General features: G+C 38.3%; 1 protein-coding gene across 8 annotated transcripts in view; it reads left to right on the forward strand.

Moving 5' to 3' along the window:
* FGD6 (FYVE, RhoGEF and PH domain containing 6) overlaps window positions 1-16,192 on the forward strand; it is a 110,313-nt gene that overhangs the window by 48,911 nt on the left and 45,210 nt on the right. For 7 of the 8 annotated variants that reach the window (XR_014252175.1, XR_014252176.1, XM_082418790.1 and 4 more), the window contains 2 exons: window positions 4,229-4,296; window positions 4,380-4,410. The exons of the other annotated variant lie outside the window; for it this stretch is intronic. Coding sequence is in view for 5 of the 7 variants with exons in the window: in XM_082418790.1 (XP_082274916.1) it covers window positions 4,229-4,296; window positions 4,380-4,410 (99 nt within the window). In the remaining 2 variants the exon portion in view is untranslated. The remainder of the gene's footprint in view (window positions 1-4,228; window positions 4,297-4,379; window positions 4,411-16,192) is intronic. 8 annotated transcript variants of the gene reach the window in all.

A 16,192-nucleotide genomic window follows, 5' to 3' on the forward strand; every position in this document is an offset into this window, starting at 1 on the left:
TCAAGTCCATTCTTTACATCTGCATCTTTATTCCTGTCCTGCCCCTAGGTTCTTCAGAACCTTTTTTTTTTTTTTTTTTTTTTTTTTAGATTCCATATATATGTGTTAGCATACGGTATTTGTTTTTCTCTTTCTGAGTTACTTCACTCTGTATGACAGGCTCTAGGTCCATCCACCTCACTACAAAAAACTCAATTTCATTTCTTTTTATGGCTGAGTAATATTCCATTGTATATATGTGCCACATCTTCTTTATCCATTCATCTGTTGATGGGCACTTAGGTTGCTTCCGTGTGCTGGCTATTGTAAATAGTGCTGCAGTGAACATTGTGGTATATGACTCTTTTTGAATTATGGTTTTCTCAGGGTATTGGGATTGCTGGGTCATATGGAAGTTCTATTTTTAGTTTTTTAAGGAACCTCCATACTGTTCTCCATAGTGGCTGTATCAATTTACATTCCTACCAACAGTGCAAGAGGGTTCCCTTTTCTCCACACCCTCTCCAGCATTTATTGTTTGTAGATTTTTTGATGATGGCCATTCTGACTGGTGTGAGGTGATACCTCATTGTAGTTTTGATTTGCATTTCTCTAATGATTAGTGATGTTGAGCATCCTTTCATTAAACTGCATCTATTTTTATACATTGGTTCTGACACTGAAATTCTGGAAGCAGGTAAAAACAATTTTTTTTCCAAATAATGAAGTAAGGCAAGATAGGGGTAGGGGATTAAGAGGCACAAACTACTATGTACAAAATAAATAAGCTGCAGGGATATATTGCACAGCACAGGGGATATAGTCAATATTTTATAATTCCTTTAAATTGAGTATAATCTATAAAAATTTTGAATCACTATGTTATACACCTGAAGCTAATATAATATTGTAAATCAACTATACCTCAATAAAAAATAAGGTTAATAAAAATTATAAAGGCTTGGGGGAGGCGTCATGAGCCAGCAACCTGTACAGTCACACAGGGCCCTCACTTCATTTAATGCTCTACTGTCACAATCTTGATATTCTTAATAATTTTGAACAAGATGCCTACATTTCACTTTGCATCAGACCTGCAACTTACGTAGCCAGTCCTGTAAAAACTGAAGCATACAAAATATTCCCTCATCCTCACACCTCCTAATCCTGCCCCGCTGTGAGTGACTACCACTAATAATTTAGTTTATCCGCCTGGAGGCTTTTTAAAATAGGATGCATATTCAAGTGCATACATTATCATGCTTAAGTCTTTTTCTAAAAACTGCTAAACTGAAATCTACACAAAGTCACTGTGTACTGTATCTTCTTGGAAAACACCATAATCCAGAAGGCTACAAACTTAAAAAAATAATTTTTTTTTTTTGGCTGAGCCAGGCCACACAGCATGTGGGATCTTAGCTCCCGACCAGGGATGGGTCCTGTGTCCCCTGCAATGGAAGCGCAGAGTCTTAACCGCTGGACTGCCAGGGAAGTCCTAAAAAATTTTATTTATTTATTTATTTTTGGCTGTGTCAGGTCTTAGCTGTGGCACGTGGGATCTTTCCTTGCGGTGCGTGGGCTCCTCTCTAGTTGTCGTGTGCAAGCTCCAGAGCATATGGGCTCTGTAGTTGCGGTGCTGGGGCTTAGTTGCCCTGTGCCATGTGGGATCTTAGTTCCCACCAGGGATCGAACCCATGTCCCCTGCATTGAAAGGTGGATTCTTAACCACTGGACCACCAGGGAAGTCCCCCTAAAAAAATTTTTAAAGGGGCTCTAAAAATCTCAGGCATAAGTTGGTACTGAACTGCAGTTTCAGATTTTATATTGGTGTGTTTGTTTTAAAGCATGTTTTACTTAAAGCTTTAGGGAAATAGCTTAAGTTTCAGAGTATTAAGATACCTATCCCTAATGAGATTTCACTTTCTAAAATCTAGTAAAATAAACACTAAGCCTCTCATAGGCAAGTCAAGAATGAAAATAAAGTTTATTCATCAGTTAGGCTCAATTGAACAAGGGATTCACTAGTGGGAGTATAGGATTATTTGGGGCTGTATTTAGTTTGGTGAAGGGGAAAGGTAAAGGATTCTTAGAAGTAGCTACATTAAATGGTAGGAGCAGAATGAGCTCACAGTTGTTAATGAGACCTTTTGTTAGGGAATTTAGGTAAACTATTTCGTTTAATCCTCCTGACAACCCTTGCCAGAGGTGGTATTATCTTCATTTTACAGATGATGAAGCTGTGGCTCAGGTCTCAGAAACTTTCCTAAGGTTACAGATAACATATGGCAGAGCAGGAACCCAAACTTCTATCCTTGCAACTTAAAGTTCATGTACTTTCCACAGCCTCACTCCTTCTAGAGGTTTGTGCGTTCACACAGTACTTGTTGACTGCCTACAGTGTCCTAGGCATAGATACCAAGAAGGTTAGACCAGCAGCAGGACTTGCAGGAGACTTACTGGGGCAATTGCCTGTGAGGGGAAAGAGGGAGGGAGGGAGGAAGCAGGAGTGGTAGGAAAAGCCTTTGACTTCCCTGCAGGTGTGGCCTGTGCTAGGAGAGAGGGGAGGAGGGACTGGGGGGAGAGCAGCCTCAGGCCAAGGCAGTTCTGAGAAAGTCTTGATCAGGCTGCTAAGGGGTCTGCATCAGGCAGGGGGGCCTGGCTCTAGTACCCTTTCCTGGTCATCCTTGCTGGGGGCAGCCTGCGGGACTCGTGGCCTGATGTTCTTGCTGTGGTGACTCTGAATGTGCAGCAGCTAGAGGCTCTCGGTCAGCCTGGCTCCCTGCAACAGGTTCCCTTGATGGGCTGTCTGAGCGGGGCACCCCCGTGGCCACCACACGCAGCACTGTTCTATCCTGGTGGGGATGGGGAAAGACTGACAGTGTGAGGAAGCAAATGGATACAAAAAAAAGAAAAAAAAAAAAAGAAATAAGATAGTCCTTTCCTCGATGCTCAGGTAAGCAGATGTGCTAGCATCCTAGCCATGATTTCAGTTTAGAAAAGAAGACTATTATTTCACACTGTTACTATTATTATTTTTAGAGACTTAAACATTGGGTAAAACTTTGAGATAATCTGAGAGTTCACTTCCTAAATAAATAAATAAGAATTAGTCACTACCATTATTTTTTTCCTGTCATTTTATTAGTGACTGACTACTGGACTGTCATGGTCACTTTTTACCCTTATTTTGACATTGCCTTGTCCAACTGCACTCTGTGCAGCACAAAATAACTGGGTCCTGGTATTGCCAATGCCAGCATGAATGTAGAGGCCTCTTTCTAAAACCAGATCTGACATCTCTTCAACAGAAACATCAGTGCACTTTCCTTCTAATGGCAGCAGTCATAATTTTCACCTTACATGTAATACCTGAAATTTTATGACTGCTTGTTCCTTGTTTACTCTCTTGTCCTTCACTCTGGAAATGTAGTGTTCAGATCTTTCACCAGAATAGAAATGGAGAGAAACTCCTCTCCTTTCCTCTACTGCCCTGGAGTCAAAGCCAGCTCTATCAGTATTTAAATGAAAACAACTACAACAATAATCTCGCATAAATATTGAGACCTCATTCATAATCACCTCTCTTTTTTTCAAAAGTGTACATTTTTTGTCCCTGCTAGAGCTTTTAATTTTCACACCATACAATACATACTAAAATAAATTCTTTTCAGCTCTTTAGAATAAAACTGCCTTGACTGTAAGAGCATATTTCTAAAAGGGATTTTAAGTAAGTTGAGAGTGCCTGTGGCTATAATGTTGGCATGTGTGTGGTATAGACTGTGAAGAGCACTTTTCAGATGGCACTTAAGTTGCCTGACTTAGAGTGTCTTTACTAAGGGTGAAGTGCTCATATACATGCCTATTGAATCTTTCCTAATCTTAAATTACTTGTGTGCACCCCAAGAACTCACATCATGTGATATCTGTAGGCTTCAGTGGCTGCAGAATGTGGCTTCAGTTTTGAACCATTGACAGTATGCCCCACCAGGGCTCTGGGGCTCCTGGGGCAGTCTGTCAGTCCACTGTTGATAATGGTGAGGATTACCGATTGCTCTCAGCAAATCCTGTATCATGGTTTAATAACCACATCTAAACCTCCACGTTTGCCATCTGAGACATTATATAGTATGAAATGTGTTCTAATTGAAACCTATAAGTATCAGAGCTTGAATGTACGTCTGACTAGCTCCAAGCTGATCTTCATTATGCTTTTATGAGTTCATGTTTTCTTAATGCACTCTTATCACAGGGTGAAGATACTGGAATGAAAAGTAAAGTCCATCATATTGCCAAGGAGATCATGAGCTCAGAGAAAGTGTAGGTATCCAGTTTCCAATTCAGAAGACTATTTGTTTCCCCATTGATTCATTTAAAACATGTCTCATTGCTGTTTTTTACAGGTTTGTGGACGTGTTAAAACTTTTGCATATTGTAAGTATCTGCTAATATTTCTTGAAGTTTGAGACTATCCACTTTTACATCTTTCCTTGTCCCTCAATCTGTTCAGCATAATTAACTTAAATATATTTTAATTAACATGTATATACATGTATGTGCTTTCTAATACATGATTATATTTTTAAATTCACACATATGTGAAGAGAGAAATTTTCTAAAATGTATTAATCTCATGTATGTGTAGTATACCCAGATGATTTCTGAAACATAGAGCCTTTATATCTGTATTTCCAAAGTCTTTAAACTTTCTATCTTCATAATAAAGAGTTATTGAAAGGATAATATTTCTTCTTGGGCATTTGCAGAAGATGTCTGCTACAGTAGAATTTTGCACAGCAATGGGTAAAGAATGTCATGATCAGTGTTTAAAACTGTTCTAACTGAACAAACTCCTAGAAAGACACTTAAAATAGACATTTTTACAACTAACTTTTTAAAGTTCTATTTTCAGTTTTTATAATTGTGAACTTGAACAAACCTGTTGGGAAACAATTATGTCTGACTGCATATTCATTTTTCTCATGCACTCCTTTGTACCTGCAAGTTTTCACAAGTTTCATTACTCATTGGCAGTTAAAATGCTTTTAGTGTTACTTTATTTTAATTATATTTGGGCAAGATATTAAGACTTAACAAATGAAAAGGTTGAAGTAGAGGAAACAATAAAAAAAGAAATGGAAATGAATTGAATTACCATCCAAGAAGTTTACTTAGATGGTAATTATTAACATCATATTAAACTGAATTGCTGAAAAACAGTAGGTTTACAAAATATACACCCATTTATGTCTCTGCAAAGACTATGATTTTCAGTGGTTTTTTTTAATAGATATATAAACATGAAAAGTGGGTTATACTTAAAGGCGGGATCATTCACCAAATGATCCCCCTGTGCTCTGTACTTGGTCCAATAGACACATGGAGGCCTAATTCCTGTGTGAAAAATCTCTAGCTTTGGAAATTTTTTCTTAAAAATTTCTTAACATTGCTAATTTGTTTTGAGAAGTTATTTTCCCATGAATAGCTCCTCATATAACTCTTGACTATATTGGAAAGTTCCCTTTTAAAATTCATATATATGTGTGTGTGTGTGTATATATATATATATATATATATATATATATATATATATATATATATGGCAGTATTTGGTCACCCAGAGTTATTGACAAGCATATTGTCAATTCAAAAATTAATGATAAGCTTGATAAATATAAATGACTTAGCAAAATAAACTCCATATACATTTGCTGCTGTGCCCCAGCCTTCTCCATTGTACAAGCAATTGCAGGGGGAGAAGAAAATGCTAAACTGCTTTTTCTGGAAAACTTAGAACATATCTCTAGGATGAGCAAATTGTATCTATTGGACATATTTTCTGATAGACATGTTTAAATACAAATAGTACCACTCCAAGGAAATTTTTAAGCATCTGCAAGTGAATGAGTAAACTTATAGAGGCAAAAATTGCTGTGTTTAACTTCACTGTTCGATTTGATCAAACCTTGCATACCAATAACAATTTGTAGACCACACTTGGAGAAGCATTGGCTTAGTAGATTGTATTTCTTACCAAGTATGTGAATTTTGGAAAATAGTTTGGGGAATTTCCCGGCGGTCCACTGGTTAGGACTCTGCACTTTCACTTCTGAGGGCCCAGGTTCGATCCCTGGTTGGGAAACTAAGATCCCACAAGCTGCGTGGCGTGGGCAAAAAAAAAAAAAAAAGTTGTTTGACCTGTTAGGTCTAGCTTTCCTCATTTGTAAAATGGGGATAAAAATACCCATCTCTCAGGTTGTGAGGAATCAGTGGAATAAAGTATGTGAAAGAACCTAGTATTGTACAATATACGGTAGGGTCTCAAATTGCTGTTACATTTTCTTCTTCTTCTTCCCTTGTAGAGCATCAATGAATGGGAAGTATTCATTTTAATCTTACCAGGCAGTAGACTTTTCACGATTCTGTCCCTTTCAAATGCCCTTTTCTCCCCGTATTAAAATTTCATTTTAATGAAGGAGGTTCTGATTCCAGTGGGTAGAGGAGCAATTAAAAGCTTTACCAGTATGTTTATTTGATTTTAAAATATATATATATCCTGGTTCTTACCTATCTATTTTTGGAACAAAGCATAAGCCCTATAAAAATAGACAATTAGACCAAAATATTTCCCTTATCTCAGATCTGATTGATGGCCTTGGCCTCTTCCCCGCTGATGTTGAACAGAGTGAATCATCCATAACCCACCTTGATTTGCACATCTTCAAAACCTCCTAAGCCTTTAATGTAGGAGTGAGAGTAGATCATCTGCCAACCTCATGTTAACATCCTGTCTGGTATGTGCAAATGTTAACTCACTAGAGCCCAACATAAGCGGGTATCTTAACAACCAGGCATTAAACAGGTTCTCAGCCATTACTAGGAGGGGTTTGTCACCAGGATAATGTGGGTGAAGCCAAAAGCATCTCTTGTTTCAATCCAGCACTCCCACTATGCTGTTAAGGCTCATATTTACTCTTCTACCAAAAGTACGCCATAAAGGTAGCACGTGGATTGTTTTAATCCTGAGCGCTCCTGCTATCTGATTTCCTCTAAATGGATTAACTTCTGTGTTATATGATAGAATATGACTGCTTTAAAATATCTAACAGGCTTTAGATAATCCAGTGGGTATTTTTGGAAATCAACCAGGTATCCGCATGGCTTGGGAGAAGCTATTGTTTAGTTATATATGATTTCCCATTAATAGTCTTCCATATTAGAGACTCTAGAATAGCATTAATAGATCTTTCTGTGAAACAGAAATCTTCAGTATCAGCACTGTCCAATAGAGTAGCCACACTTTAAAAAGTTTAATATATCAGAGTAGTTTGTTAACACTTTATATATCACTTTAATATGTTACTGTAGCTCACTATCACTTCTTTGTTTTGAATTTGCTGAACCAGGTGCTATAACTCATAAAAGTGTTTTTAAATCTAATGAATTTTATCATATTACATTGGGAGGAATTAGATTTGGGTAGAGGTTATGTGATTTAAAATATACTTAAGGTTCTAAGAATTGGTGAACTTAGCTGAGGGCTTTGATTCTTCTGATGTTTGTGAGAAAAAAATGGGCCTGCAGAGGCAGTAGCAAGACTGTAAGTAATATGGTCCTCACTCTGCAGTACCTACCATGAGCTCTTGGACTTTGACCTGGATTTGAAAAAAGGTCCAATATACACATTGTCTCTAAGTCAATACCCTGTTGAGTCCAAAGAAAAAAGAGATTCTTAAAAGGCAGTCTTTCCCTTTTCAAAATAGTAGTGCCATCTATATAGCTGCCAAAGCCAGAAAACTAGGATTTGTGCTTCATTTCTCCCTCTCACCTCTCCAGCTGAACTATCAGCAAACCTGCTGATTCTGTTTCCTCTTTACTGCTACCAGCCTAGTCCAGAATATCATCTCATACTCAAAACAGCACCGGCCTTTTAACTGGGCTTCCTATGTCCATTCTTACCCCCCTTCAATCTGTTCCTTAAGAGATTTTTTTTTCATATAAAGTATTAGGAGTGATTTTCTTAACATATATATGAGATCATGTCACTCCTCTGCTTAAAACCCTTTAAATGGGGCTTCCCTGGTGGCGCAGTGGTTGAGAGTCTGCCTGCCAATGCAGGGGACACGGGTTCGAGCCCTGGTCTGGGAAGATCCCACATGCCACAGAGCAACTGGGCCCGTGAGCCACAATTACTGAGCCAGCGCGTCTGGAGCCTGTGCTCCGCAACAAGAGAGGCCGCGATAATGAGAGGCCCGCGCACCGCGATGAAGAGTGGCCCCCGCTCGCCGCAACTAGAGAAAGCCCTCGCACAGAAACGAAGACCCAACACAGCCATAAATAAATAAATAGAACAAAAAACAACAAAAAAAACCCTTTAAATGGTTCTCATTGCATTATGTAATAAAAACCATGCTATTTACCAAGTCCTGTAAGTAGGATGACCATCTGTCCTAGTCTGCTTTTGACCACCTTGGTTATTGTCTTAGCATAATATTATTAATAGAGCTCCCTTTTACTGTCAAAAATGATCTAGTTTGGATAGTAAATTATGGTTCCCCCTGCCTGTAAGGTGCTCTGTGATTTGGCCTTTAGTAATGAGGTGAAATGTTGGTGAAAGAGAGAAAGGCATTCTCTCACTTGCAGAGCATGTTCTGGCCATACCAGCCTCCTTTCAGTTCTTAGTTCAGTGCTAAAGTTATTCCTGCTCAGAGATTTTGCCCATGCAGTTTCCTAGAATGTTCATCCTTCCTTCATTTGTTCGTAGCTAGTTCTTTCTTTATCCTTCCAGTCTGGGCTTAATGTGACTTCCTCAGAGAGGTCTTCACTGACCATCCTTTTCTCTTCAACTTTCCTGTGTTTCTTTTCTTCTTGATACTTCATATGTTTTGTATATCTGTTTGTTTACTTGTTTGTTTTTGGTCTCCTGTACTAACATGTAAGCTAGGTGAGGGCAGATATCGTGTATCTTCAGAGTCTCCCATCATTCCTATTCAGTGGAAGGCCCCCAGTAAATGTTATTGAATGAATGAATGGGACTAATTGGTTAGTGGTTAAGAATTCTGCTTCTGCCGCTAACTGTGTGCTCTTGGGCAAATTAATGAAGCCTTGTTTTCTTCTGGAAAATGGGAATAATAATAACCACATAAAGTTGGTGTAATGGTTAAATGTGATCATACAAAAAACTGTTAGGCACCAATTAGTTTTAGCTGCAGGCTAAGTGGAGGTCCTTCAAGATAAAGTGCTGTTATTTAGAATGTATTTATGTCAGTCAAAATCCATACTATTTAGTTTTAATGTTATCTTAGTAAGCTTTTACTCAAATCAATCAAAATAAAATTTGTTCCTGAAAAATACCCTACTAGGTTTCTTCTTCCGTTAGAAAGTAAGCTCCATGAAAGCAGGGATTTTTATCTGTTGTGTTTATTGGTATCGTACTAAATTCGTATGTTAAATGAATGATAGGAAACTGATGAATAAAACTTGGTTTGGTGAAACTCTAGTTGTTTATATTTCTTTTCCTCTTTTGTAGCAGAAGTTGTCCAATCCAGAAGTTGCTATTATATTGTATATAAATGCCATTTTCCAGATAAAACACCTTAGACATCTAATATAATTAAGTACAAATGATACAGTGTTTTTTTGCTTTTGTTATCTTATTTGCTTTCTGATGGGAGACTGGTTTAATAGACATATCTATAAGCTTACTTTTTAAATGTCTAAATAGCATGATTTAAAAAATATATTTTGAAAGAAAATGATTAGAGACTTTGAGGTCTTTTTAACAAAGATGGGCTGGTTAAGTAGTAGGTAAGTGGTACTCGTAATGAAGCATCTTTGTTCTACCAGTTGCCTTAGACTGGGATATACGTTACCTTGAAAATTTGAGAGACTCCCAATTAAAATCCATAGAGTTAGAGGCAAAGCTACTTGGACATTCAGATGTCTATTAGTAAATAGAATATATCTTTTTTAAAAATGCATTATAAAAGACTTCCTCGGGCTTCCCTGGTGGCGCAGTGGTTAAGAATCCGCCTGCCAATGCAGGGGACACGGGTTCGAGCCCTGATGTGGGAAGATCCCACATGCCGTGGAGCAACTAAGCCCGTGTGCCGCAACTACTGAGCCTGTGCTCTAGAGCCCGTGAATCACAACTACCGAAGCCCGTGCGCCTAGAGCCCATGCTGTGCAACAAGAGAAGCCACCGCAATGAGAAGCCCGTGCACTGCAACAAAGGGTAGCCCCCATTTACTGCAACTAGAGAAAGCCTGCGCGCAGCAATGAAGACCCAACACAGCCAAAAATAAATTAAATAAATAAATAAATAAATAAATAAAATAATAATAAAAGACTTCTTCATAGAAGCCTCCAGTTTTTACCATCTTAAAATGACTTCATCTTGTTCTACTGAATACACCTTGTCTTTTCAGTTTTGAGAACCATTTAAGTATCATTTGTTCTTTAGTTATAAAGATTCCGCCTTTAGTGTCTATTGACATGGCTACCAGACTTTCACTTCTGAGCAGCTTCCTTCACGTGAGGACTACCCTTCACTGTATGAAGTTCATTGGTTTTTTTGGTTTGTTTGTTTTAATTTTTGACCACAGCTTGCGGCATGCGTGATCTTAGTTCCCCGATCAGGAATCAAACCCGTGACCCCTGTACTGGGAGCATGGAGTCTTAACCACTGGCCCGCTAGAGAAGTCCCTGAAATTCATTGTTAAGAGTGCCTTTGTCTTGCTGCTGAGGTGTTTGTTTCCCTCACCTTGGTTTGGTATAATGTTTCCTTCTGTTTATAAACCTCTGTTTGAGGGCTCTCTTTCCAAGCTTCCAGGGACTTGTGGATCTTAAATGGTAATAATGTATCATTTAACATAACCAAATCTCCTTTAATTAAATAAATGGCCTTATTGAGTGCTCTCTGTGCACCTGGCAGCATGATATGTTACACAAATTATCTGTTTTAGTCCTCATAACCACCCTATCAGATAGATGTCATTTCTGTTTTTTTAAATGAAGAAAGTAAGCTAACTGCCAAAAGTAACCCACTAAATGGCAAAACCCATTAAATGGCAAAGCCAGACTTTGAACTCTGGTCTGTTTGAGCCCTTGCACTAAGTGAATGTTCAGAAATTGATTAAAAGTTGTTACTTGAAATCTCTGCCATGCTGTGTAAGGTACAGTGTATCTTTGAGTATATTGGCTTGCATTCAGAATTCTTTCAGTTGGGCCAGGAAACTGGAGAAGTTCTAGTTTTTCATCTTCTAAAGATGATCATTTAGGATATATTATGATGATTATTTCTTAATGTTATTAAGCAGGGGTTGGAGATTTGAGACAAAGGATAGGTTTCATTCATGTTTTATACAGTTTTGCATTGATGATTGTACATGATATCACCAGGTCTGAACATAGAGGGAGGAGTAACTTCATTGGTCAAATATTTTCATTTTAAAACAAAATCAAATTGTTAACATGGAGCCTTCCCACCACCCCCTTTAGTATCACACTGCTTTCTGTATATTTTTCAAAGCTCTTTGACCTTAGCAGCTGCTTTGCTTTTGCTTAATATGAAGTGATTCTTAATGCCCTTCATGTAGGCAGGGAGCCCTGCAGAGCTCCCTGTCTGCTCATATGTCCATTTAGTCTTTGTAATTCACTGTGTCATCATAGTGGTTAAATAATGCCCTAAGGTCAGGAAGCCCAGTCAGGACAGCTGGTTATTAACTCACTTACTTCTCTTTGGTCCTGGAGATATAAAGCCTGACCTGACAAACAAGGCCATCTGTTTTGTGCTTCATTGCTTTAGATGTTCAGACTTGATTTTATTTGCATTGATTTTTGCTTGCTCTTGCCCAAGTGATCAGAGCTGTTAAGGATAGTATGTTAATACCTCAAAGGAGCTGAGTTTTTTTAAAGTTGATCTGGTTCTTATTTGTAGGTTTTCTTGGAATTATTAAGAATACTATTATGGTATGCTTTTTAATCCAGAAGCCCATTTCTGTTTCTAAAAAGGCCAAGTTGATGGTGATCAGAAACTAGAGTGTAGGTGGTTCAGTTTTGCATACAGAATCTTTGGTAGGTTTTATGTTAGAACAATAGATTGAAGTATATGTAGTTGATATCAAAAAACTCACCCACTTACCTAACATTTTTACACTCTAGCTCCCCTCACCTCTTTTATTTTAATTACCCACCTTTTCCAGTGTGAAAAAGTATACTTTGGATCTAATTGAAGGTGCCAGTCCTGTGGTCTTGCATCCTCACTGATTTAGTCAAGGGGATGTTGGTAAATTTAGATTCTTCTGCCTCAAAATAGTTTTGCCTCTGGCTCTTAAGTGTCATCACACTTTCCCAAATTACCCTGGCTGTTAGCATTTAGAAAAATAACCAGACATATGTTGTAATCATCTTTTCTATTTAAAAAAAAAACAAAAAGTTTCCTCCTTCCAGTGGCACGAGTTTGGAAATGGTTGAGGTTCATGAAGAGCTGAGAAGTTAGAGATTGTGTGTAGTTCCTGTGTGAATTAGTTGCATCTGGCACTGGGGCCATTGCACATGGCTTTCAGGGGATGGTAGCCCACAAGGTGAGGGAATGAATTGGGGCCAGGGCTGCGCTGTGTGGTTAAGAAGGCCATCAGTTATGAGTAGAGCCCTTGGCCTGAGTTGCACTGGCCTGGAGGAAGGGGTGCTCTTTTCTGTTTTCAAAAATCCACCATGAAGGCTAACAATGGCCCTGGTAGTACTTGTTTAGAATATGTAACTCTCTAGGTCTTAGGAATAATATTTAATAGCTGGGTATAAACTCTCTAAATTCCTATTGTCTGTGTTAAACGGTCTTCCTTTGCGCTTATAGTTATATTTTCTCTTTTATTCTGACATGCTACTCATAATTTTTAAAAAGGCATCATAGCCCATTCATTCCTCTAGAGCTGTCGACACCACCCAGTAGTACTGGAAAAAACTAAAGTTTTGCCTGGTATGTGACAGGGACCTCCAGTTAGAGGTGGCCACCTCACTGGTCAGCGCAGTGTGGATTTGGCTAGTGTCTGTTGAATGTGTCTTAAATAAACCAGTTTCCTTTTTGGCAATGGTGGCAGACATATGGAATACAGACTCTAGCAAAAGCTGTGTCAAACAGGATCCTTAAGCTACATAGCAGCTAATGTCTGCTGTCACTGTCCTGGCTGAGGAAATGCCTTCCAACTGGAAAATAAAAGTCATCCTGCTGCCAAGGGACAAACATATTAATCATTTATCCTACCAGAAGAAAGGGCAGTGCTTCTTGTTTTGCTGAACAAGGAAACTCTTGCATCTAAATTATATTAATCATTAAACTGGTAAAATAAAAAATAAAATGCTATAGAAGATGTTTAACTGTTGTGCTTTGAATACATTTACAATTGAGGATGTTATTCGTGGTATGTAAATATATTCTGTATAGTTCTGCCTGATGGAAAGTCTAATGACTTTCGAAAGTGTTAAGTTGGCTCTATTTTCTCTTACTAAATGTGAATGCTGATAGAAACAAGCTGTTGGGAGATGGAATTTGGCACAAATCCATTTGGTTTCTGGAGCTGTTTTGTGTGGTTTTCTGGATTGTAGTTTATACAAGTAACGAATTCTTATTTTATATTACAGTAATTAGTTGTCAAAGTAGTTCTTTAGTTACTGGTCTAACTAGTTGGTTCCTTTGGGTTAATATGACTGTTTTGGGCTGATAAAGTTAGTCCCAGGTACTGAGGCCTAAGTGAAGGGATTATTAGCACTTCTTGAACATAGGATTTGACTTGTCTAAAATATACCTTAGAAGAGGAATCGTTTTTTAATTTTTTTTTGGCCATCCGTCACGGCATGTGGGATCGCAGCATGCGGCATCGCAGCATGTGGTATCTTAGTTCCCTGACCAGGGATAGAACCCATGCCCCTGCAGTGGAAGCCCAGAGGTGGAGTCCTTACCACTGGACCACCAGGGAATTCCCAGAAGAGGAATCTTTTTGTGTACTTTTATTTATTTATTTTTTACATATACATATATTCATTCTTTTTTAGATTCTTTTCTCGTATAGGTTATCACCGAATATTGAGTAGAGTTCCCTGTGCTATACAGTAGGTCCTCGTTGGTCATCTGTCTTATATATAGTAGTGTGTGTGTTCATCCCAAGCTCCTGATTTATCCCTCCCCCTCACATTTCCCCTTTGATCACCATAAGTTTGTTTTTGATATCTGTAAGTCTTTCTGTTTTGTAAATAAGTTCATTTGTATTGTTTTTTTTTAAATTAGATTCCACATATGAGTGATATATGATGTTTGTCTTTCTCTGTCTGACTTCACTTAGTATGATAATCTCTACGTCCATCCATGTTGCTGCAAATGACATTATTTCATTCTATTTTTAATGGCTGAGTAATACCCCATAGTATTTGTACACACACACACACACACACACACACACATATATATATAAAAACATCTTCTTTATCCATTCATCTGTTGATGGACATTTAGGTTGCTTCCATGTCTTTTTTGTGTGTGTGTCTGCCTGCACCACAAGGCCTGTGGGAATCTTAGTTCCCTGGCCAGGGACTGAATCCGTGCCCCCTGTAATGGAAGTGTGGCGTCTTAACCACTGGACCACTAGGGAAGTCCCCCCCATGTCCTGGCTATTGTAAATAGTGCTGCAATGAACACTGGGGTGCATGTATCCTTTTGAAGTATGGTTTTCTTCTCATATATGCCCAGAAGTGGGATTGCTGGGTCATATGGTAGTTCTATTTTTAGTTTTTTTAAGGAACCTCCATACTGTTCTCCAGAGTGGCTGTACCAATTTACATTCCCACCAACAGTGTAGGAGGGTTGCCTTTTCTCCACACCCTTTCTAGCATTTATTGTTTGTAGACTTTTTGATCATGGCCATTCTGACCAGTGTGAGGTGGTACCTCACTGCAGTTTTGATTTGCATTTCTCCGATAATTAGTGATGTTGAGCATCTTTTCATGTGCCTCTCTGCCATCTGTAGGTCTTCTTTGGAGAAACGTCTATTTAGATCTTCTGCCCATTTTTTGATTGGATTGTTTTTTTGACATAGAGCTGCATGAGCTGTTTATATATTTTGGAGATTAATCCCTTGTCGGTTGCTTTGTTTGCAAATATTTTCTCCCATTCTGTGGGTTGTCTTTTTGTTTTGTTTATAGTTTCCTTTGCTGTGCAGAAGCTTTCACGTTTAATTAGGTCCCATTTGTTTATTTTTGTTTTTATTTTCATTACTCTAGGAGCTTTTTGTGTACTTTTAAATTAGGTATGAAGTTGTTGCCCTTCACAAGAAGCATAAGAAATACTAATGGTTAATGTATGTAGGTAAGGGTTAGGTGCTGAAAGGATCAGGGAAGAAATCAGGGTCTTTTTTTGTTTATTTGATTTGCCCAGTGAATTCCTGAAGGGAAAACAGCTAGAAAGGAGAAAGAAGATAAAGCCTAGTAGAGAGTCTGTTTTACCCAACCTTTGCTTTACGGTTTTAATTAAACCTCCTGTTTCTAAGAGGGAACAATCTTTGTTATTGAATCCTCAGGACGATAGAACAGAGTCCACCATTGTTTTACTTATCCCCTGGGGGGAGGCCTCAAGATATAGTGAAATCTAGAGAAGTACCATCTCCAACCCCACCCTTTCCAAGTCCTCTGGAGTGATAGGGTGGGGTGGGGTGGGCCTGTCTTAAAACATGGTATAAATAGTCTTACAGGGAAAAGTGATATGTGACGAGAAAAGTTTTTATTTGTGAAAAGTATAGATTCTGGTGAATTTATGGTGAGGGAGGAAAGAGTTTAAGGTCCAGAGTTAAAATGTTTTGTTGATTCTGTGTGCCAAATACATTGTAAGAAGCTTTGTGTGCAGTATCTAATTAAAGTCTCATAACCCATTTAACAGATGAGGAAAATGGAGCTAGCTCAAGCAAACACAGTATTTTAGGAGTAAGGGCTTGGATCCAGTATTCTCTGATTATCAAGAATGTACCACCCTCCACATGCCTCACTTAGAATGCTCCAGCATTTGGGAAGTAATTACTGAAAGTGGACAAAGGGACACTTCCAAAATAAAATTAAGATCTGGAGACTTTTAAAATAAATGGATTTTGTTCATATAGTAGTATTGGAATAATTTTAAGGCCTACTTAGAGTTGCAATACAATTTCCAGATACCCCCTTAGTATAATTACTAAGT

The sequence above is a fragment of the Balaenoptera physalus genome (assembly GCF_965194825.1).
Source record: "Balaenoptera physalus genome assembly, chromosome: 13".
Classification (NCBI taxonomy): Eukaryota; Metazoa; Chordata; class Mammalia; order Artiodactyla; family Balaenopteridae; genus Balaenoptera; species Balaenoptera physalus.